Source organism: Netta rufina (genome assembly GCF_964035555.1).
Source record: "Netta rufina genome assembly, chromosome: Z".
Taxonomy (NCBI): domain Eukaryota; kingdom Metazoa; phylum Chordata; class Aves; order Anseriformes; family Anatidae; genus Netta; species Netta rufina.
Genome location: NC_140126.1, coordinates 32,709,832 through 32,734,413, shown reverse-complemented (window position 1 = coordinate 32,734,413; position 24,582 = coordinate 32,709,832). Strand labels below are relative to the sequence as shown.

Below are 24,582 nucleotides of genomic sequence, written 5' to 3'. Positions count from 1 at the left end.
CTGGTGTACATGAGTAGTCCTCCCACAGTTTCATTCTCAAAATTGCAGGGTCAAGTCTTGTGTAAACTTAAAGTATTTTCTGTAACACGATCTGTAAGACAGGCACTGTTAAAAGATACTTAACCATGGGAGTATTCTTTGTAACTTCATACTGTTATAAAAAAAATGTGGCATAAATCAAAACAAAAACAGAGATGAATGAAAATTTCATGTTAGCTAGTCCGAGCTAGTGTCCTAGGTCTGATCAGAAGCAAATTGAATTCCTTCTGTAAACTTGGGTAGATCTTGCAGGGGGAATTAAAGAAGCTGTGTATGTGTTAGATCTTCATTTTGATTCTGTTCCAACAGTTTAGTGTCTTACCCACACATCGATGACCTCTATGCACACATAACATTTCAGTTAATACTGCCTCAGGTACATAGAGGTCTGATAAGATGCTTGTAACACTTTGATTGCTTTTTCATACATTACTGCCCCTGCATTTGGGATTAAAACATTACATGGTCATAGTAGAAAGTAATTACAGAAGGTGATAATCTTTGGTGTAGCTGATAGAATAGCAGTTTCTTCATTTTTTTACACAACATCTGGGCACAGTTTTTACTTTCCACTAGGACTTTTTGTCATCAACAGAGACCTAATGCTGAGCAATGGCTTTTGAGAGGCATAAAGTGATCTGAGTATTGACAGACTTTTATCCATCGGGTTGCTGCTGAAACAAACACGCTGTTGCTGTGTCTGATGGGATGAGCCAGGGTATTATGTTACAGCCAGTAACATTCCGCTTTAAATTCTAAATTTAACCAAGTCTGTAAATTACTTTTTAGAAGCTTCTAACTGCATGCTGTTTTAGTAATGTTAATGATACCTGCTTGTCCTTTTTAGCATGAATGAAGAAAATACTTCCTACGAAGAATAAAAATACTTAATGGTGGGAGAACCTTTAAAACACCTTTACCTTCAAAGCTGGAGAAGAGTATGAAGAAACATTCCATCTGATTCCCTGAGCATCTCACAAAGAACACAGAATGGCTCATTGCAAAAAAACTGTTGTTAGTGTCTTGGAGGAGTGGTGTTTGAAGGAACCACTGTTTGGTTGCAAACAGCACCAGAATGTTAGGAAAAAACTAAGACTGATAAGAATAATAGGGCTTCTCGTGAGTGTAGTGGCCATTAGTACTTTCTCTCTTTCAATTAGTGCCTTTTTCAAGACGGAACCATATAGCAAGGTGTTGGCCAGCAGCCTAGATAGCCAAAAGCAGGTGCATGGTCACCAAAGAACTCTGTTGGATTTCAAGGAACAGAATAAAGACGGTGTTCCAGATCCACCTACTTCTATGAAATATGAAGCTGAGCATGGCAATGCAACAGATCATGCCAAGGGAGAGTACCCGGAGGACCTATTCTCTCTTGAAGAAAGAAGAAAGGGTGCAGTGATCCTCCATGTGATTGGAATGATTTATATGTTCATAGCCTTAGCCATAGTCTGTGATGAGTTCTTCGTTCCTTCCTTGACTGTCATCACTGAAAAGCTGAGTATATCTGATGATGTGGCAGGGGCAACCTTTATGGCTGCTGGTGGCTCAGCCCCAGAACTCTTCACATCTTTAATAGGAGTGTTTATATCCCACAGCAACGTTGGCATTGGGACAATAGTGGGATCTGCTGTGTTCAATATACTGTTTGTTATTGGAATGTGTGCTTTATTTTCTAGAGAGATCTTGAACCTTACTTGGTGGCCACTCTTTCGAGATGTGTCATTTTACATTGTTGACTTGATCTTGCTAATCATCTTTTTTCTGGATAACTTAATCATGTGGTGGGAAAGCCTAACCCTCCTGACAGCATATTTTTGCTATGTGACTTTCATGAAGTTCAACGTTCAAGTAGAAGAATTGGTGAAAAAATTTTTAAACAGGAACAAGGTTGAGAAGGTTACAGCAACAGATACTGAAGGAAAGGTTGGTCAATTTTTAATGAGCATATATGTAATAGTGCTCTTATAAATGCTGAGTCCTTCCTTGTTGTAAAGTACTCAAATACAGTATAATAAGCAATATAAGAAGTTCTGTGTTTTGCTAAAAGGTCTTTTTGTTTAACAAGTCCAATAAGATCGAAAATATAAAACAAGAGGTAGCTTCCTAGTAAATCAATAGCTTTTAACTTCAGAGTGATCTGAATTGCACACAAAGCAAGACAAAACACCAGCAAAAATACATAAACCTATATTCAGCATTTTGCCACGTTGATGAGGTCTAAGATAAAAGTTTTTGTTTTCCCTAAGCTTCTGGATTCAGCAGTAGCAATAGCTGTGGAGTATCTCATGACTAAATCTGGCTTTTTAAAGGCTGTTAATGCACTTTCTTCCTCAAAAAAGCAAACACACTTGGAGCAATATATAAAGTTTCATCTACCGATGTTGATATAAAATACTAACTTCAGTTGTAATTAGTGGCAATTATGTGAAAAAATATCTCTGGAAAAATGGTAATCCTAATGGCAGAGTCTGCTGTTTAATTGGGATGGTTTTCCTTTCATAGTATTTGCAACTGAGCAAACTAATTTTTGGCCCCATACTTGGCCATAAGTAAAGAAGGGAATTTGTGCACAGTGGGGCTCAGTGGGTCTTCAGCAGATACCATCTCTTAAACAGACCTCTTCTTAAAAGAGGCTATATTTAAGGACACTTGAAGTGGAACCCATAAATACTTACATTTGCAGACCGTTAATTGAATGTTTAATACTTAAATCAAAGTGCCTAGTTTTATATGACAGTACGGTTATTCATCAGGTAAGTGTTTTTGTTTTGTTTAATTCAGTAATTGCTTAGAAGGAAGTGTTCACTCTGGTTGCTTTCTTTTAACACCCCATATCAGTGCTTCAGAAAAGACAATCTGGTGGCATAAGCGCACAGATATATAAACAGAAGAACAGAGAGACTGAGCTCCTATAACACAAGAGAGACACTACATGCCTATAACTTACAGAATACTGATGATTCTGCTTATATGCAGAACTTTGAAGGCAGGTATTGATATTTTAACAGTACAGACAGGTGCTTTCAGTGTTGGGACTGAAAAAAAAAAGAAAGGAAAAAAACCATCAAAATAAAAAACATAACATTTCCTCTCTTTCTCTTTAAAAATAATAATAATAAAAACGTTTCTAATCAAATTTGACTCACACTTGTTATACTTTCTTCTACTTTCATATCTTCCTTTTTGTCCCATTCTTCTTTCAAAAACAGCATGCTCATCTTTATCTTTCTCGAAGTGTGTAATTGGGATTTTAAAAGAAAATGAAGAGTGAACACCAACAAACTATTTACCCTAATGAATGAAATGCTTCTTTAACTACATTAGTTGGGTGCTGATAATGCATTATTTCATGGTGCGTTGTAAGTACTTCCACACATTACGCTAAATGCGTGTAATAATAGGAAGAAACAATGGTTTATGAAACAACAGTAATCAATGAATCCACTATCATCTGTCCGGAAACTGGATTTGCAGGCTGTGTGAATTTATAACTGGTCTTAAACAATAGTCAATATGCAAATCAACTAGAGCTGAATAGAATAGCTACATACTATGGTAAGCATTCAATTGTTTTCAAATGAACAGAAGAATTAATTATTTGTAAGTCAAATTGAACATAGAATATTTTCACATTGAATAATCGCTTTAGGTACTTTGACTTTAAAAAAGTCAAGCCCATTCACTTTTGGAACATTCATTTATTGTTTGATAGGTTAATTACTTAGAGTCTATGCCTGTTAGAGGTGCACAGAAATCAGCTGGGGATGGAAAATCTGAAAACTGTCTACTTTTCTTAAAAACTCAAGACTTGTGTGTTGTGTTCCATGGAGATTTCTTTCATGAGTTGATTTCAAGTTAATTAAAATAATAAAAAATATGTATTTGTAAATCACTAAGGAGTAGAGAGGGGTGGAAGAGTTGCTCTAATTTGATTACAATTTACCTAAGATATATTTTCTGCCGCCTGCCGAAAAATGGCTCCTAAAGGTATCAGACTATGTCTTTCTTTTAATAAGCTATATTGTAAAGGCATATTTTTGAATATTTGGCTAACATTCTGAATTATAAGTATCATGAATGAGTATTCAGTTGAACAGAATTTAGTAGGATGAATGAACTAATTTTCTGATAGCAAGGATGTCACGGATGATGTTCTTTGGAAAGAATCTCCCTAAAGCTCTGTATTCTGAAAAACAAACAAACACAAAAATGTTATGATGAAATGCGTAGGATGTTCAGCTCTAAAGTTATTGCCTAAAGCGAAGAATAAAACATTTCTGTAGATTGAGATTTGGAGCCTAGTGGTGAATGCAGTGTGCCCTTATTTCATAACTAGTGGGAATTAGAAGCACTGCAGAAGTGATAGTCTTTGCTTTTGGACTGTTTTCTGCAGTGTTAACCTAGATTGCTCTCAGTCATCAAGAATGCAGAATAAGATTATGTATAATCAAATTAGTATTTCAAATACAAGCTTTCCAATCTTGATTGTTTCTAACAGAAATATTTTCACATTTTTACCCCGTTAGGACAGAGAATTGCTAGGCAGATCTGGAATCTGTGGGTTAGGTTGCCTTGGAAGAACTTTATTTCAGGAGTGTATAGAAAATTCTGTTCTTTTGTCTAACCTGAACTATTTTTGCCTATCCATTTCTGATTCTGCTGTTGCTAAAGAGGCAAGTGGTCTGCTAAAAACATTACTGCCATATTTATCTTTAAGATGTTGTGTTGTAATCTGAAAGCAGCTCAACAAAGTTGAGAGGTCTAAATAAGGCAACATAATGCTGGAGAGTTGAAGGGTTAGGTGGCTCACTGGCAAACAAGTATTGAAGAGCAAAAATCTGAGCAGGTGAAAAACCTTTGGGATATTAAAATGCATTTTGATATTAAATTCAGTACTTTTATAATTTTTCATGAAAGATTGAAGAAAGATTCACATTGTCAACAAAATATTTTCCATGAGAAAAGGTCTTATCTAAGAAATGATTTTTCAGCTTAGCCATTGTGTGTTGTATATGCATTCACAAGCTTGCCAGAATGCATACATATCTCTAGATGTTTATTAGATTCCTTTCTCTCCCATGTTCGAGAATTAAAGGTTGTTTGCTTTTTTCTTAAATTCTGCAAGTATTCAAACTTACCTACTTTTTCTAAAGTTACATCATTTTGTGCATCAGTTACTTGTACAAATGTGAATGCATATTGAATGCTCAATGTGAATTTCATTGTGCTCATTATTTTCCTGCACAAGCTTTCAATCAAGTACTGTTGAGATCCTTAAAGGAGTACAAGTTGAGAAAAAGCTGGTAACTGGATTTTTGGCAACAGTTTGACACTAATGAGATCAGAGTATGGTTGGTTGATAGGTTGTTTTTTTTTTGTTTGGTTGGGTTTTTTTTGCATTTATAGTTGGTTTTGTCTTGCTGCATGGTTTTGTTTGAACTGTGGGTAATCTCCTGCCCTATCATACTCCTAAGGAAGTTTAATAGCAGTTTGATACTAATGAACTCCAGAGATCACTGTGAAAAGAGTGGGAAAAGGAAGGAGGAAAGATGACAAAGAAAGATATTATGAAAGGACGGGATAAAAAACAGACAGCCAAGTTCTACAACATAGGGTGGTACATGCAGTCCAATGTGGGTCCTTAATGAATGTCCCTGAGCTCTGTGGACTGACCTGAACTTGCCCTACAATAGGTGGTGCAATCCCACCACCAGATACTCTAAAAGTCCCTTCCGATCCATATAATACTGTGCCCTCCAGAAGTCCCTTCCAACCTGAGCTACAAGAACAGATGAATTTTGGGGTCTGGGAAGGAAACTTTGGTGATAATTCTATATCCTCCTCAGAAGTGTGAAGGTGTTTAAAAACAGAATGATGAAACCATATGAGACACAGGAAGAAGAAAACTGAGAGAACTAAAGTACAAAGTCAAGTAGTTAAAAACAAGGCTTTTTTTGACTTTCTGTTAAAGGCTTCAGTCTTGTCTTGGTAGTCTCTAATGGCAGAAGCATGTTGAGTAAATTAAATCACAATAAAACATTATGTAAGATTTTAGTTTTTAAGTACTTTTTCCTTTAATGTAGCGTGGAGATCATCACAAAGATACTTGAATGTGATCGCTCGGTAAATAGCTCAAAACAGTTCTGTTTGGCAACTAGGAGAACAGAATGAGAGTGGAACAAGGATATTGTGCAATGACATCTGTTTCACTGAGAGTACAGTTTAAATAAAAAACTTATGGTATATACAAGACGGTTATTTTTTTTGTTTGTTTGTTTTGTTGTTTTTTGTTTTGTTTTGTTTACATTTATAGAAGACTGCATTTGGAAAACGAGATATTTTTTACCAACAAGACATAGTTTGACATTATTTTATTGCCAATTTTGTTATCTTAACAAACCTGAATAGCTTGTGCGTGTTATTTTAAAATCCATACTGATCCCAAGTGTTGCGACATTGTATTTAATGGCAGTATTTGCATTCTAAAGGAAAGACTGTTAGCACTATTTTTAGGTAGTTCTTTACTTGCTGGCTTTATTAGTGCCACATGCATGCATGCACAAAAAGCTGGAATTTGCAAAAGGTCTGAGTTAATTGTAGTTGTTTTGAACTGCTGAACAGTTCTTTTTCAGGGCTTCTTGCTGAATCCACAGACCTGGTAGCTGCAGCTCTATCTATGGAATACGCTTTCTTCTCTAACCACCAACAAAATACTTTTTTTTTTTAGGTGGTGTTTCATAGAAAGGTAGGAGTTTTATTCTACAGACGTTTCTCAGTTGGTCTGCTCCTGCAAGCACGTATGTGAATATAGAGCTATGAGTATCTGGATCTTTCATTCTAATATATAAAAGATGAATTGTGACATGTACTTATTTAGAACATGTGCATCATCACAGTTCTTGTACCTGTTTTGTTTTGATAAAAGCCTATTTTCATATTATATTTTGCTATTTTTTTGTCTTTTTTTTTTTTTTAAAAAAAAAAAAAAAAAAAAAAAAAGGATTACTTCAGTGGTACTTTAATGTTAGTCCACTGGCAGTAACTGTTATTTAATTTGCCTTGACTGTTAGTGCTGTTGACGCAAATTAGGGTTATTACTAACATACCTAAAGCCTTCCACATTAAATATGCAACCATTACTACAGTAAAACTGATACAATTTTCAGTTTATTTTAACACCTCTCAGTAATTTATTGAAGACAAATCAATAATTACAGTGATTTTCACCATTTGAATTTCTTGGTTTTGTATGTATTTGTCCTGGTAAAGAGTATAAAATGACAACGTGGAAATGCCAAGTAGGTTAAATGTTCTTAAATTATGGCCATCCATTAAGATTGATTAAGCAACCTTTGTTGATTAAGCTGAGAAAAGGAAAATCCTGCCATCTTTAACAGCAAGGGGAAAATGTACCTATCAATACAGTTTAAAATAAAAAGCATATGTAATTAAAAAGAAGTCAGGATATACTTCTTAGAGGCTGAATAAAACCAGCTGTGTTGGCAAATTTTCACCATGCAGTCTTTTAGAAGAACTCCAGATGTGATTGAATCCTCTGTGCTAGAAAGTGTAATAAAAGAAAAAAAAAATGCTCTCTCAAAGTCTGGGAAACATATAAATGCTTTTTCTTCTGTCATCTCAGTCTTGATTACTTTGGTCCAGATCCTCAAGAGGATGTGGGATACTGTAGGTGAAATTTCAACCCCAATATCAGAACACCAGTCCTCAAAATGTCTGCATTGTTTATGATATTTAAACACTGAAGGAACTTCACTTTTCAACAAAGATATTCTGATGTTGTAGGTTTGCTTCTGGGCTAGCTCAGATATATCAGACCCAGGTGGAGCACTATAGTACTGCTTTTCCATTTAACCCACATTCCTCTACTTATCTTCCCTGAATTGGTTCTCAAAATTTACCTCTCAGGCTAAGATTGAAAGCTTTAAATTTTTATTTTATTTTATTTTACAAACTGTTCAGGCTCTGGTGGTGAGAGTGTTCAACTTTTACTCAGTTATGTGCAGATCTCCCCTGTTCACTACTCACCTTATGTAAGGAGTGCTCTGCTCATTGTATAAAAGCTGGGCGGCTAGGCACATCTGCCTTTACTAATTTTTCTGGCCCTATTTTAACCAGTGTATCCAGGTAACCGTGAAAGCCTATGTCTTCCTGGCCTGCATCAGAAACAGTGTGACCAGCAGGACTAGGGAAATGATTGTCTCCTTGCACGTGGCCCTGGTGAGAATTTACCTCAAATGTAGTGTTTGGTTTTGGGCCTCTCACTACAAGAAGGGTATTGAGCTGCTCAAGTACGTGCAAAGAAGAGCAACAAAGCTGGAGAAGAGAGTAGAAAACAAGACTTATAAGCAGCAGCAGAAGGGTTTTTTAGTCTGGAGAAGAGTCTGAGGAGAGACTTCATCACTCTTTCCAACTACCTGAAAGGAGGCTGCAGCAAGGAAGGTGTTGGTCCTTTTTCTCCAGTGACAAGTGTTAAGACAGGAGGAAGTAGTCTCAAGTTGTGCCGAGGGAGGTTTAGTTTCACAGCATCATTGAATATCTAGAGTTGGAAGGGACATACAAGGATCATTGAGTCCAACTCCAGTCTCTGCACATGACCATCAAAAAAATGAAATCATACATCTAAGAGCATTGTCTGAACACTTGAACTCTGGCTGGCTTGGTGCTGTGGCCGCTTCCCTGGGGAGCCTGCTCCAGTGCCTGACCACCTTCTTGGTCAAGAAGTTTTTCCTAGTATCCAATATGAGCTTGCCCTGATACAGATTCATGCCATTGAGTCCTAATACTGGTTATCAGAGAGAAGAGATCAGCACCTTATATTGGGTATTAGAAAGAGTTTCTTTACAGAAAGTGTGGTCAAGTATTGGACTGGGCTGCATAGGGAAGTGATAAATTCCCCATCCCTGGAAGTATTTAAGATATTGTGGATGTGTCTCTGAGGGTTATGGTTTGCACACAGTACTTGGTAGGTCAGGCTGATGTTTGGACTTGATGATCTTGAAAGTCTTTTCCAACCTCGATGACTATGAAAAAGCAATGTTGAGCATCATCTTTTTAGAGGGGGTTCCTGTCTTTTCTAAACTGTGCAAGGTGGAAGGTGCATCAAGGGCAGTAGTTATTGCAAGACTGAGGTTGCTAGCATAGGGTGAGTTTTGGGGTACAATACACTTTAGAGTGGCCTTAGCTTTTCTGAATGGTGATACTCCCTAGGTAGTCAGTGGTATGTGGCTCAGGTGCCAAAAAATTAGGTGATGCCAAAAATTGATGAAGTGCTTATGTTCTGCTAATGTTCTGAGTTTGTTTTTTTTTTTTTTTTTTTTAGCATGAGTTAGTGTTCCAGTACTAACTGTAAATGTATGGGAACAACCCCTTTTTGAGTCCTTCCTCTTTCTGAAATTGTTTCCAAGAACTGAGTCATTTTGCTTCTGTAACTGTAGAAAAAGATTATAACTGATTTGAATTTGTTACTGTAAGATACATAGTATGTTTATCTTGAAGAAAGCCCTATCACGAAAATGGATGTGGAAGTAGAGAAGTATAATGATCAGGTGGGGTTCTTAAAAGCAAGTTCTGTGTCCTACTTGTCTGGTGTTTATTAAAAGCCAGGCTTAACCATAAAAATTAAGGACCTTCTGTTCAGAAAGCTTTTGACAGCATTAAACCAAAATTGAACAGTCTGGGTTCCTGTTGTCTGTTACTTCAGGTTGGACATTTGAATATTTTATGAAGACGGTGTAAGGCAATGCGGGATTTGGACACTTACTAAATTATTACCTCTTTGGTACAAGCAAAAAAAGTACATGCTAAAAAAGTACTGAAACAAACAATACTGTTGTTTCAAAATTCAAAACTTGAACAAATTCAAAAAAGCTTTCCACAGTCTTTTCAGAAATGCAAAATCTAATTTTAGTCAGGAGAGCAGACAAAGAAAGTCTGAAAGTTCACACTTTAAGACCATTCAAGCCCAATGCATATTGGCAGTGTTTTATACAAGAAATATACACGTGTTTATCTGTATATCTGTATATCACAGATGGGAGGATGTCCTAGAGATCAGTATGAAAGTTACAGCTACAATAGCTGTAACATATAATATAAAAAATATATATATAACTGTAACAATTAATTAAAGCATCTCTTACCTATTTAGCAAGCTTTGTTGTTATTTATGCAAGAAAATTTAATGTAAGGAATAAGATGTAAATTTCTCTGCAGTTGTCTATAGTGTTTTGCCTAAACTGCAAACTATGCACTAGTGTACTGCTAGTAGTTCTGTAGAATAAAGAGCGGTGTTTCCTTAAAATAGACCAGCCATATTACATTGCATTTGAGTCAGTTCTTATTGAAGTATTGCTTTTTATTAACTTTATGTCTGCATCCATTAAGCTATGCAGCAGAATCTTGAGATTCAAATTCTTCCTTGGAGCTGGCAGCTTTTTAGAACTTAAAATGGGAAGATAAAGCAAAATCAGATAACTGTCATAAATTGATTGTGCACAGATCAGCTGTTATGTGTCCCAAGGTGAGAGCTGGTCTCATTTAATTCTTCTCTTTGAAATTGCTAGCCTTCTTTATCAGGACAAAATTAGTAATGCATAGCTTAGACCTCTTCTTACAGAATACTCTTGATTCTATATTGTTCTAATGCAGACACAAAATATTTTAACTGCAATTGAATTGGTTATCACAGTACTGAGATGATAATCCAGTCTCCATCACACTGGACTTAGACAACTCTATGAAATCACATTTCCTCTCCTTGGTAGCTCATGGTGGAAAAAGAAATGCCATTCAAAGTGCCTGGGAAGAGGGATATGATTCATCATGTACATAATTTTGTGTACATTGGTATATGCTTACCATTCTATATAATTAGCATACTGTCAGTCCTTTTCCTATCATACAAGGTTTCACTGAGTTGCTGATTATTTATTCCACATACATGTCCAAGATAATTTGAAGAAATAATTTATTACTTTATATGATCTAGCGTCAGATCTGAGCATATATCAGTCAGTAGTGTATCTAACAGAAAGCAACATCATTGTACATGTATAGTAGGACCTAAGTCAAAACTGTAGGCTTGGTGCTTTATTTCCCTATCTGGGAAAATAGACAGACTCGACAGTTTTGGTTAAGCTTGTTTTTATGGTGAATTTTGGTGTGTTAAATGCTTGCAGTTGTATTGCTAAGTGCAGGTCATCGTTACTAGCAAAATGAAAGCCCTAGTTAGAGCAGCATTAGGGGATACTTTTCGCAAGTATTACATTTCACAGAAAAAAAAATATAAATCATATTACATTACCACATATTTAATTATTTCTAAACAATCTCTGTTAATTTGAGGAAATACAATCACTGTTTGCTGTCACTGGTGATTCTTTCTTAGTCTACGTGTGTTCCTATCTGAAAAGAGGAAATGAAAGAATGCAATCTTGGAAAAACAGCTGTAGCCCTAGTGGTAGTAGAGTTGAACCCCATGTACCTGGGAGGGCAATGAAAGTTTTAAGATGTGACCATGTACTTGTTTCAACAGCAGGTGAAGGACTCAGAGCTCACATTGCCTTCAAAGTAGCTTTACCTGTCTGTGTAACTACTTCTCTGTCTCTGTCAGCAATGGCTCACTTTGGGCAATCTTCCTGTCCCTGTCAGAGGCAATTTTATTAGGGCAGCTCAAAGAATAGTTACTGATCAGTTACTGTACTTTGCATTATTCCATTATTATTCGACTATCCTCGATATCATTGAAGGTTTATTTTATAACCATAAGTATCAGTGACCTTGGATGACTTTTTAGGATGAGTGTGTGAAAACAGGCTTAAAGGTGTATATGTGATGGTATTAACACCCCTTTTGAAAAGCTGCATTTAAGGGAAAGAAAAAAAAAAGTTGGAGCAAAACTACTTCTTGTTCAAGGAAGGATAAAGATACCAGAGTATTCGTACTGCATTCTCCTCTGACGATCATAAATTTTTCTCAGGGATTAATCCTGCTTTATCACCTCTTAACTGCTTACTGCTGGGAGTCTAGTCTGAAGTCAGTGGTATTATCACTGACATTTATTGCGTAACCAGCTAGTGTTAACTTTTCACCCTCTCACATTGCTGTAAAACTGCTCTAGCGGATATAGAGCACTAAGGAGGAGGCATGTCTGCTGTCACACCCTGTGCTCAATGACCTCCAAGGCATGGTCTGAGACCTGTCCACTTATATAGGCTTTTGCCTGAGGGACAAGGATGAAGTCTGTGGGGTTTGTAAGGATAGAGGATGAGCATCTTCTTTTGGGATTAATCAAGTGTTAATTTTGTTAGTTAATTAATTTGTGGTGCAAGCTCTTATCAAATTGCCAATCAAATCCTTTTTGTTTCTACCCAGTTGGTTCCAGCACAATCACCAAGCTATTGCCTAGTTAAAATTTTATAACAAAAATATGTTTGAATAGAAAAAAATCAAAACTCCAGAAACTGCTTTGTCCATGAGTAGGGAAAAAAGCTAGAAATAGTTCATATTATTGTTACTTACACATTTCTAAACCAGTTACCTGAAGTAATTTAAAAGCATCCTTCTATGTAGCAGCTAATATTTGTTTTTATATAATTTTATTGCTATTTAAATATTCCCTTTCTTCTGCTTCATTCTGAGTATTTATTTTATTTATCTGCTATATTCTTGTATTAATTTAGAATGTTTCTGGATGGAGGCACATCCTTTTGGAAGGCTTCACCTTCGCTGGATGTTTAAATGTCATCGTGACACAAATAGTTACAAAAATACTCTATATATTGAATACGATGGTATTGAATTCTCCTTTTCAGGAGGAATTTTTGACATATACGCACCTTTGAAACACACACAGCTAGTTTCTTTGCAGATATTACAGACAAAATACCTAAATCTCCTCCCACTCAAAACCAATGATAAAATTCCTCTGCAGTTTAGTCAGAAAATGATTATATACTAAATTAGAGGAATTTTGCCGTTGTTTTCTGTTCTCAGTGTCCAGGATGAAATTACTGCTTGCTGCGACACAGAATCCTACTTCTAAATGTGATAATGAGGTGATTTTGTAACCTTTTAATTGTTGCTTTCTCAATCTGTGCTGGATCCATCCACTGTGCATGAGTGTATGTGCAGACACCTACATGCATGTTTGCACACATAATCATGTGTTTGAAAAGTGCCATGTAGACCATATCAAAGGTAAATGAGATACGTTGGAGATCTGAAGGATGGCATTTTGCATGCTTTCTACATCTTTTCAGCAGTCATCTGCCTAGTAATCCATTTCCATAAGTCTTACTCAAATATTTAAAATTTCCAAGGAGCACATTTCTCACTTTTCCCCAGACTAGCTGTCCACAGAAATATGTCTGCATTTTCTCCTTAAATTTGGACTCCTTCCAAGCAGCAAATCACTCCTGTTTGAGGCTGAAGATGTGACATACTGAACTATCAACATATTTTATTATAACTTAATATATCATACTAGTAATTCCTGCTATTTTTTGCCTCTATAGGGATAAAAACAGGAGGCTTGCATCACTGGAGAGAGATGATTTTTTACTTTCCAGTGAGGTCATCAGGACTTGATTCTAGCACTGAAATGGCTGAGGACACTGTTCTTTACTATGTGACATTTCATACAGTGAAAAGGTCACTTTTTATCCAGAGAAAATAACCACAGCTGGAATTACCATATCTAAAATTTGCTATGTGTATATAGCAAGATAAGTAGGACTTCTGCTTGCTAGATTGGATTACTGTTTACAAGAAAAACAATGGTCAGCATATTGACTGTAAAATGGTCTTGAGGCAAGGCAGAACATGTGGTATCTGAGAGAAAGGTGGTAAGCAAGGCAGTGATGAGGCTTGATGGAAACTAGCAAACAAATTGGATATCATATATTAGTAATTTCTTTAGTGGCATGCTATTTTTTAAGAATCAATAAGCTTTGTAGCAGCCATTTTTGCCAAAACTTTAAATGCAAACAGATTTCCTGCTGGAGAAGTCTTATTGTTAACGTTACTGTCTCCCTTCAAAAATGTTAGGGAAATATTATGGCAAAAAGTGAAGTGAATAAATTTAAAAAGTGAATAAATTTGTAAGTATAGACCTTTATGATCACAAAGTGTGGGGATTTTTTCTTATTGGTTTGTGAGGGAAAGGTCTGTGCTGCAAACAAGGTATATTTGAAGTTGATGGCAAGTTTTGCAGATGATTTTGATGGATGTAAAATTAAGCCCAAAAGTCAGGACACAGAAAATTATCATCTTTCTGCTTCTCTGATCCCTCTGTGCCACTGTATAATTCCAAGCCTCTGAGCTGCTTTTCTTCAATATTAAATCACCTCTAACAAACAATCTATGTCTTTCAGACTCAGAGCAAGGAAAACAGGCTATGTCAGCTTTCTGTGCCCTTGGACTTAAACTGGAAAAGGGCATACAGTGCTTCACAGCCTGATCTGTCCAGTTGTGGGTAGGTTTTGGATTATTGATAGATTTCAAAGTAATTATTATATTGTTGCTGGGCCCATAATAGTCTAGTTGGTAAGTGGCAATAACTTAAGATCTGGAGCTGTTTTCTTCATCTTATTCTCCTGCATCTATTTTAAAGTGTGAGGAAAACACAGTACTAAACACCAAATTTTTAAAGCACATATTTATTAGCAGTCAAGAATGGTAGTCTGAAAGATGAAAGTACATTTTGAGAAATAAAATATTGTTAAGAAGAACCATTATTTCCTAAAGATCTGCCTTTTAAAATGATGCATGATTGAAACTGGTAAAGTGAATGTGCACATCTTCTGTATACAACATAAGAAATAGTTATACACTTGTTTTATAGAATAATGATAGGAAAAAATAACATTCTAATTCTAGAAGCAGTTAGATGTAGTTCTTTGGACGAAGAATGAGCTTCTTACAGTTTTTCTGCCTTATATTGTAGATTACTATGATGATGCTAAAGGTGTTAAATATTAAAGAAAAATCAATTTTTTATTTTATCTCTAGATGGCATTTTGCTTCCTATATACTCTGAGTTAATTACTATTAATATTTAGCTTCAAATATGTACATTTTTGAAAAATGTTTTAATGTGAATGCCTGTCTAGTGGTAGGTCTTAATCTTAAAAATTAAATCTCATAACAGTAGTTGCCAATGTACAGATAGTGTGGTGATTTCTTGATAAATCCATGTTATTAGAGAAAGATTAACTTTTCTTTTACATGAGTATCTGAACAGAAAGTTTGAACAGAAAGTCAGATTTGGGGTTTGCAAGGCTCTGCATCTGAAGCACTCGCAGCAGTTCAGATGTGCCTATATGTTGTCTTTTCTGAGACACCTCAGATCTAGAAGCCTCCATGACCATTATCATTTGTAGAAGTCCATCTTTTTAGAAAGAAGACTACATATGTGTCAAGTCAGTTAATTACTTTCTGGAACAAACAGAAACTTTCTGCTCTACAATTAGATAATTGTTACACATAGAGGCACATTTTTGTGAGTTGTTTTGTGAGGTGACCTCTAAATTACCTGGTCTTCCTATGGAAAGATAGTATGCAAAAAACAAAAATGCAGGCTAATTTTCGGATTTAGTTGACCTGTATCCATAATTGCTGATAAGAAGTTCAAGACACCAGACAATTGTGGAATCTAGCTCTTGGTCTCAGATTCATTCTGCTTATCTGTGCTGCCTGATTTACATATGTCTTCTCAAGTTACTTTTTTTATCAGTCCAGAGTATTGGGCATTTTAAAACTGTGACTTGGATCTTAATTACTAGGATTAGTTCTCTGCTGACCTGAAATTAGGCAAAATTAATCTTCAGCATTGCCTACAGCAGTAGGTAGCTGAAGTCTGAAAAGCCATCTCCTGTGATTTTATTGTGATAGCCTGAATACGTAACATGGTGTTGTTCCCTTTCGTACCACCTGAAATTTCAGCTGTTTGTGATGAGGGTGATGTCTTTTTTATCGGGTTACCTTCAATAAAGTTTTGATGCAAAATTCTTCTTTTTCTCTGCCACTAAGCAAAATGAAATGCTTGTTCAAGTGTTAATCTGTTCTGTGAATATTCAGTTTGCTCCCTTTGGTTGGTATGTAGGTATCACTTGCAGTCCCAAAGAGGTTCAAGTGGCAAATAAGCTATTAAGTGAATCTTTTACTTACAGAAAAGTCACTGGCACTGCAACCACAAGAGACTGTTAACTTGTATGGTTCATAGCAGATTTTCCAGGATCATCTGAAGAGGTATAATTTTAGCTTCCAGAGTTGAATTAACAGTTTGGTTCATTGCATTAGCCCTTAATGTAGATGACTGAATATTTACAATGAATTAATTAACTTGTATACAACTCCTAAAATAACAAGGAAATCCTTGCTAGCAGAATTCTGCAACTCCAGCCTCCAAAGGAAAAATGAGTAGTTAATTATGAAAATTCAGATTACATTGTCCTTACTCCGTCTGCTTAGTATTGCCTTTGGAAGTTTGTTCTTCACAATTAATTGCTAATTGCTGTTTTCAAATATTTTACAATACTGTGAGGGAATAGAGCCCCATGAAAAAGCATATGTGCACATAGTCCCTTAACAAAAGGAAACCACATTGCAGTTGGGGCTCATTCAGACTGGTTGAATTTGGGAAAATTATTTCATTTTCTATGGCTCAGATTCACTTATATTTGTAAAATGGATCTTAATTACTCTTAATTACCTGCCATCTTCGTTTCTGGAAGAAACACCTGAATGTCCTTGCTTGTAACACCCATTAAAGTCATCATTGTTACAATACCTGTGTATAGCAAGAAAACAATGGCATTTTCCCCATGAAATGTATAGAATCATCTATCCCTGTTGCAGTGTTCTGACTACCAGCCATTTTTTATTTATTTTTTTTTTACATCATTGAATTATTAATGTGTCAATTGTTGTGTCATCATGTTTCAATATAGTGATGTAAGAGTAAGGCATAAGGACAGGAAGTAAGTAATGAGTCAATGAGTATTTTCTAAAAGTAATGTTCCTCCCTCTACATAAAGATTTTGATGCCATAACTTATTCTTATGCATGTGCTGTTTCATACTAATTACAGATTTTGTACCATACATACTCTAGGTGACCCTGCTTGAGCAGGGGGTTTGGATGAGATGATCTTTAGAGGTCCCTTCCAACCTTAACCATTCTGTGACACCACCATCCATTTACGATGAAGTTTACTGTCCTTTACTGAGCACCTATCTGAGATATGAATGGTCTTTATAAGTGTGTGGGGTGGGGTGCAGAGGAACAGCAAATACCAAGTCTCAGATGGTTCTTTCTCACGTCTTTTAGGGCCATCGCAGGCTGCAATATGTGTATCAAATTCCTGACCCAAAAGGAGAAAAAGGGAAAACAGCAGGTTATGGGCTAGGAGTTGTGGCTTACGTGTTTTCCCAACATTTTAATATTTAAGTTCTGATGTGTCAGGTTTACCAGCTGCTGTCAGCAGTTGAGATTGCTGTGTCACTCTTTCCCAAAATGTGGGACAAAAAACATATTCTGGCAGCCTGTAAAATATCACACAGAAAATCACTTCCTGATGCCAAGAGAAGGAGAAAAATGTGTTCTTTCACCACCAAACATCATCCAGGGATTGCATGTTGCACAGAGCTGACCAACTGCATGGGGATAGCTTTTGGTTTGCAATAGTTCAATACCACTGTTGGTTTTAATGGGTGTTGGATAGATTCAGAATGCTAGAAGAACGTTATATAATCACAGCATTCTCTGTGCAGAAAGTGATGTACATTAAGAGTTTTTTGGCAGTGAACGTTGTGAAAAGAGAAACAGGATTTTATTGCTTTTGATAGTATCCTGGACCTTGCTAACTTCCCGTATTGAAAGGAAGCTAATTTACCCCATATTGCAAAGGGAACTCTGCTAGAAATTTTCTTTTGCTTTGTTTTTGTTTTCCCTAGACCTGCAAACAGAATTATTATTGTAGAATGTGGACCATGCTCCTAACATAAAAATCTTAGAATCATAGAATCACAGAGTTGTTTGGGTTGGAAGGGACCTTAAAGATTACCCAGTTCCAACCCCCTGCCAAGGGCAGGGACACCTGGCACCAGACCAGGTTGCCCAAAGCTCATCCAGCCTGGCCTTGAACACTTCCAGGAATGGGGCATCCACAACACTTCTTGGCAACTTATTTCAGTGCCCCACCACCCTTATGGTAAAGAACTTATCCTCATATATGATCTAAACCTACACTCTTTTAATTTAAAGCCATTCCCCCTTGTGCTATCACTACAATTCCTGACAAAAAGTCCCCCCCCAGTTTTCCTGTAGGCCCCCTTTAGGTATTGGAAAGCCACTAAAAGGTCATCCTGAAGCCTCCAGGCTGAAAAAAAACAACTCCCTCTAACCTATCTTCACAAGAGAAGTTCTCCAGACCTTTGATCAGCTATGTGGCCCTCCTCTGGATGCTTTCTAACAGGTCCATGTCCTTATTGTGCTGGGGGCCCCAGAGCTGAACATAGGACTCCAGGTGAGGTCTAATGAGAACAAAGCAGAAAAGGAGAATCACTTCCCTTGAGATGCTGGCCATGATTCCGTTGATTCAGTACAGAATATAGGCTTTCTGGGCTGCAAGTGCATGTTGCTGGCCCATATTGAACACTGCATCAACCAACACCTCCAGGTCCTTCTCCTCAGGGCTGTTCTCAATCCATTCCCTGCCCAGCATGTATTTGTGCTTGGGATTGCCCCAGTCCAGATGCAGGATCTTGCATTTGGCCTTGTTGAACTTCATAAAGTTTGCACAGGTCTGCCTCTCAAGCCTGTCCAGGTCCTTCTGGATGGTGTCCCTTCCCTCCAGGGTGTCGACTGCACCACACAGCTCGGTGTCATCAGCAAACTTGTTGAGGCTGCACACAATTCCTCAGCTTACTTGAGTTTATGAAGCTAAATAAGATGAATATGAAGCTCTGTGTTGAGTAGAATTGCTCAGTTCTGTGAGCAGAAATATATGCAGAATATGTCTTTGTTTATGAATTTTATTTTTGTGAAAAATAACACTATTTAACGTGGAAAAATTCTGCTGTTTCATTCAGTATGCATCCAAAATACGGTGCTAGCACAGGTAAAGTTTTATGTCCAGTGGGTGAATTTATTCATTGCACAATATGTAAAAACAATTTTAAAAAAAAAAAAAAAAGAAAGAAATATAGGAGAAATGTTTGTCATGTGATGGCATTGTCTGGTGATTGCTGTCAGTGCTCTCCTGATGGCTCTGGTTAGTTCCACTTGGGCATTGTATATCCAGGGCAGCATGAAGCCTCCAAACTTCAAGGAAAAAATAGTTTCATTGAGATCAGAAAGTAAGATTAGATGCAATACTGAAAATGTAGGCTTCCTTATCAGCAGAAACAGACATCATTTGGATGCTTCCCAATCTTTTTCTTTGAAAAAGTTGTTAGCATCTCCAATGCAGCCAGTATGTCGATGATATATTTGTCATAAAGTAAACTTCTAATATTGCTGCTTTCATGTAAATGCTAGTCATGATTAAGAATGGTTGTGATTTGTTGGAGGCATTTCCAATCATCCATCTGGGGGCTTTTTGTGGCAGTTGACACCTTCTTAAACGTTTGTGGCCTGATTTTCCTGTTTTCACCACTTCTGAGTTTGTTGGAGTATAAAATGTAGCCCACAGAAAATGTGTAAGTAGGGATATGTAGAAAGCAAAAAATAGTTTGCTGAGTTTATTTCTCCGTATAAGGTTTAAAAAAAATAAAAAATCACATGTGAACAGAATAAAAAAAAAATCAACACTATGCCTTAAAGCATTAGAAAATCTAAATTAGTATTCTAAATTCCTCTTCTAAGACTTTATGGAATTAATAGTGACCCACTTATCAGCAGATCACAAGTCAGTAGCCACAGAAATGAGTGACGGTCTGATATTATAAAATACATGTATCAAGAGCTCAGACCATTTGTAAGTGTTAGGTCATTTAGGAGATGTGAGGTTTACATTTCTGCTCAGGTTGTTAAAAGAAGAGCTGAGGATAGTTAAGAGAGAAGTTCAAATACCACCTCTGACATATGCAGTGATTTGCTAGTAGGTGTGCAGATGCATTTTAATTAGGTCCAAGATGCAGCTTGGATATGCTGGGTCTCTCTCAGAAACTGAGAAAAGGACATATTTGCAGTATGCCTAGAGCATTTGCTCTATGTGTAATGACAGCAGAGGGTTTCTACTTACAAAAAAAGAGAAATCAGCATAGCCAAATGTGTGTGCATTCCTGCTGTGATGTGTTCCCATTACAGGTGCATGGTAGTACTTCAGCAGAGAGAGCCATAAATAACAGAACAGCAGAACAATCCCTTCTCTCTTTTTTTCTCTCTCTTTTTTTTTTTCTCTCTCTCTCTTTTTTTTTTTTTTTTTTTTTTTTTTCTTTTTAATGTGTGTTTCATTCTATGAAAAAGTATCTGGTTCTCAGAGAACAACTCATCTAGAAGAATTTTATAAGGTTAAGGAGACTAAAACAGATATGCCACTCATCACACTTGCCTCCAGATAAAAGTAATACTACACCAGCAACCATACTACCAGTTCTTCCATGATTAAAAAATTTTTAGTGAGTATTAAGAGACTGAAGTCAGAAAGACAATGTGTAATAGTGCCATCTGGTGACCTTCTTTCAGAACATGGAGTAAAAATGCATGATTCAACATACTTAGACACTTAGAAACACAAAAAGCCTTTTAAAACTATTTTTTTCTTTTCTTTTATTTTTATTATTATTATTTTTTAAGATCCAAGCTTTCTCTCTCCCTCAATGTTTCTGGGCTATTAAGAAATGGTATGCATTAGCTGAGGGTGTGCTCTTCCAATGTTGGTGTAAAATGCTGGAGGGTGTTTAGTTCTGTGGTAGTACTGACATTTGAAATAAATAGAACAATTTTTACATATCCTGATAGGCATATGTGGCTTTTCCTTTCAGCTAAGAACTAAAAACATTCATCAGGCTTGCTTGATCCTTATCTAATAGGGATTAAGATCCTGTTCAACTTCTCTGCTGAATAGAACAGCAGTAAAATGCAAATCAAGGCACCTAGCCTTGCACGAGAAGAGTTTGGAAGTCTGTCTGTGTCCTGGCTGGGCCTACTCAAAGGACAGAGGAGAAACCTGCTAATGTGTCTTCATCAACAGCAGATGAGATAAATAAAGATCTTAAACATTTTCTCCAGATACGTTTCCCACTTTCTCCATCTTCTCATTTTTAGAAAGGAGGAAAAAGGTAGTTTTGGTTAAGACCAAAGTGAGAGAAAATTAGCATATGTACACAATAGTTATGAAAAAATATGGCATCACATTTCCTCCCTAGTAATTATATCCATTTGTAACAAGCAAATATGATTACTTCACCTGACCATGCAGCTAATTAGTTATCCAGACTGTAGTCCAGAAGGCAATAAATGCCAGCAGAGAACCATCATCTTGTACATCGTGTACAACAGATAAGTCGATGCAAAGATCCAGATGTATGTGGGATGATTTTCATTAAGTTACGAAAGTTGCAGATACAAACACAAATACACAAATAAATTAGTGAATAGGCAGACTCTATTCACAAATATTATGATTTTAGTTGCCAGCTGTAGTAAAAAAAAAAAAAAAAAAAAAAAAAGTGCAGCATACGCCTGTAAGAGTATTTCAAATGTCAAGATCTTAAATTCTGAAAGTCAGGCACCTGAGTTATGCTTTGGGAACATGAAAGACAAGACTGTTATAATTTCAGTCTTTAGCTTTCTTTTGTTTCAAGTGGTCTGGATCATATATATTGCCCCTCTAAGTATGGACAAAAAAATCAATCTTAGTTAAACAAATAGCTTTAATTAAAGTATCCCTAATGAGGCTCTGCATTTAGAGTCATGCTGTGGCTGAAGGTGATACCTCTGAATATCATCCAGTCTTGTGTCTATTCCTCAGTCAGGGTCACTGAATCACTTGAATCATTGATACTTGATTCAAGTATCTCCAAAGGAGGGAGACTTCACACTATTCCAGTGTCCGACCATCCTCACAGCTAGAAAATAAATAAATAAAAAGTCCTAAGGTTTAGAAGAAATTCCTGGTATTTCAATCTGTCCTGTTGCTTCCCATCATTTCCCTGAACACCACTGAGAAAAGCCTGGCTCCGTTACAGCCCTCCTTTCAGGTATTTATGCAAATTCTGAGCCTTCTCTCCTCCAGGCTGACCAGACGACTCATGTTATGGTCAGACGACTGTATGATATCCTGACCACCTAGAACGGTAAATGGGCATTTTTATTTATTTGTTTATTTTCCTGTGGACCAATTCAGGAATTCACACTCTTTCCAAAGACTGAAAAATGTTGATATGTTGAGTCGTTATTGGAGATTTTTCATATCAGATTGTTGGTTTTCTATGAGCTGAGAACACTGTTAATTTTATACAGATCCTCATTGCCTGTTCTGTGACTGTTGGTAGGGTTAAAGAGCTATCACATATAATTCATTCATCAAATGAAAAGGAATCGGGAAATGAAATTAAACTGAGTCACACATACAGTTCCTGAGTCAAGGTAGCTAAATATGTCAGCCAAAATTCATGTTAGTAACCTCAGACTACAGAATTAGCTGTTTTTCAGTAAGAATGGGCAATATGTATTTGTTTGCTGCATATTAAATGCTACCAATGCTCTTATCACAGAAGAATGTTTTAGATTTTGCAGATTAAATTCCCCCTGATGTATTTCATCTTAAATAGCTGTTCATAAAGACAAATCTTGATCTGTACAGCACTAGATCTGAGGAAATTACATGTAGAATTGCTTTAACATTGGTCTCCTGGAGTCCCAGCTGCCTATTTACAATACCTTAGAGAAAACATACACAAAACAGGCCATACGGAGAGGAGACAAAAAAAACTAATTTACTGATGTCCATAAGGAGCATGACATAAACCAGAGGAGAAAACAGTCTACTTCTGGTGCATATGAAATGAGAGATTCTTATGAAATCAGTGTAGAATAGGGAACTTTTCTTAAGAAGCTACAAAATAAAGGATATTTCTCGAAAACTTTTTAACAGACTAAACGAGCTCCTACAGCTCAATTGGGCTGTGTTGCACAGGAAAGCACTGTGGCTTCCTCTTGCTGGAGAAACTCTGAGTAGTCCAGAGCTGCCAGGAAATATTTGGTCCAAGAGAGCAGCAAGCAAGGTGTCCTTAAGCACCACTAACACCTGGAGGTGGTGTACATTATAGAAATCCTTTAATCTCTGATTTCTGTTGGTGCATGAACCTGGTATGAAGTGTTCTTGGGATTATGAAGAAACAAGGTTAATGAGGTTAAATTCTCTTTAAATAAAAGCTACTTTTATTTTATGTGTGATTGTGTCTAAAACCAGTCAACTTTTCTGAATGCTTTCTTTCTTAACTATAGACTCAGTTTCTAATGACTATTGGCACAAATGGAAAGATTTTTGAGAAGTTTTGGTAGCTATTACTTATCAGGATAGGTGCATTGTTCATCACAGTAAGAGCTTTGTAATCTGCCAGCAGAAGCAGACAGCTATGCTCAGTCACCTGTTGTCTGATAAGAACTTGCCTTTTGCAGTACACATATGTAGACTTGGCACACTATTTTTGTTGTTGCTTGATTCCTATGAAATCTCTCGTGTGCAAGGTAAAAACAAAGCATATAACATTTGCGTGTAAATATAAAGTAAATTAATTATTCCAATTAAGCTTAAGGAAATACAGATTTAATGATAATAAACTTAGAACCACATGAGAAATATTTACATCCAATGCAAACAGTTAATATCTTGATTGTGGAAAGGTACCTTATTACCTGGCCATCTATAGGAGAAAACAGGTGGAACAATGATGTGATAACATTCCAGGAGTTATTTTCACCAATTGTTTTCCCACTCTGAAAACATATAGAGAAATACCAATCTCTGCTGAACTTGTATTCAGGCACAACATAAAGAAAATAAAAATTAATTTTTTTGATTGCTTTAGATTCCCATTATAAACTGAAAACACTAACTTGTTGCCATGGAAGTCAAAAGCATTTTCTGTGGGTGATCTCCAAACTATTAAGTCAGAATAGCTGAATGAATATCTTTACCACAGGAATGGCATGTCATGGCAAACTTAGATTTGCAAGCAACTCTCAACAGCATTAAAATTCAGTTGTCTCCCCCATTTTTATTTTTATTTTTGCTGAAATTGCTACTAACAGAGCCTGTTTCTGAGCAACTGATTTTTTCTTTTTTTTTTTTTTTTTTTTTTTTTTTCTCATGTAATGAGTATTATCACCTTTGCCAACTGTTTCCTCCTCAACACATCTATCCTGCGTGGCTCACATATTTTTGACATGTTTTCCTCTCAGAATAATAACAACAACAACAACAAAACAAACAACACCCTACCCTAACATTTGCCTATAGTTACAGCAGCAGCTGTAACCATGCAACAGGGGTGTGCTGGGCAGGCAATGAAA

The 24,582-nt window shown here is 36.4% G+C and overlaps 1 protein-coding gene across 2 annotated transcripts in view; it reads left to right on the top strand.

The window, feature by feature from the left end:
• Window positions 1-1,029: 1,029 nt before the first annotated feature.
• SLC24A2 (solute carrier family 24 member 2) overlaps window positions 1,030-24,582 on the top strand; it is a gene marked incomplete at both ends in the record, with an annotated part of 112,489 nt that continues 88,936 nt past the window's right edge. For both annotated transcript variants that reach the window (XM_084305813.1, XM_084305812.1), the window contains one exon: window positions 1,030-1,962. In XM_084305813.1, the coding sequence (XP_084161939.1) occupies window positions 1,030-1,962 (933 nt within the window). The remainder of the gene's footprint in view (window positions 1,963-24,582) is intronic.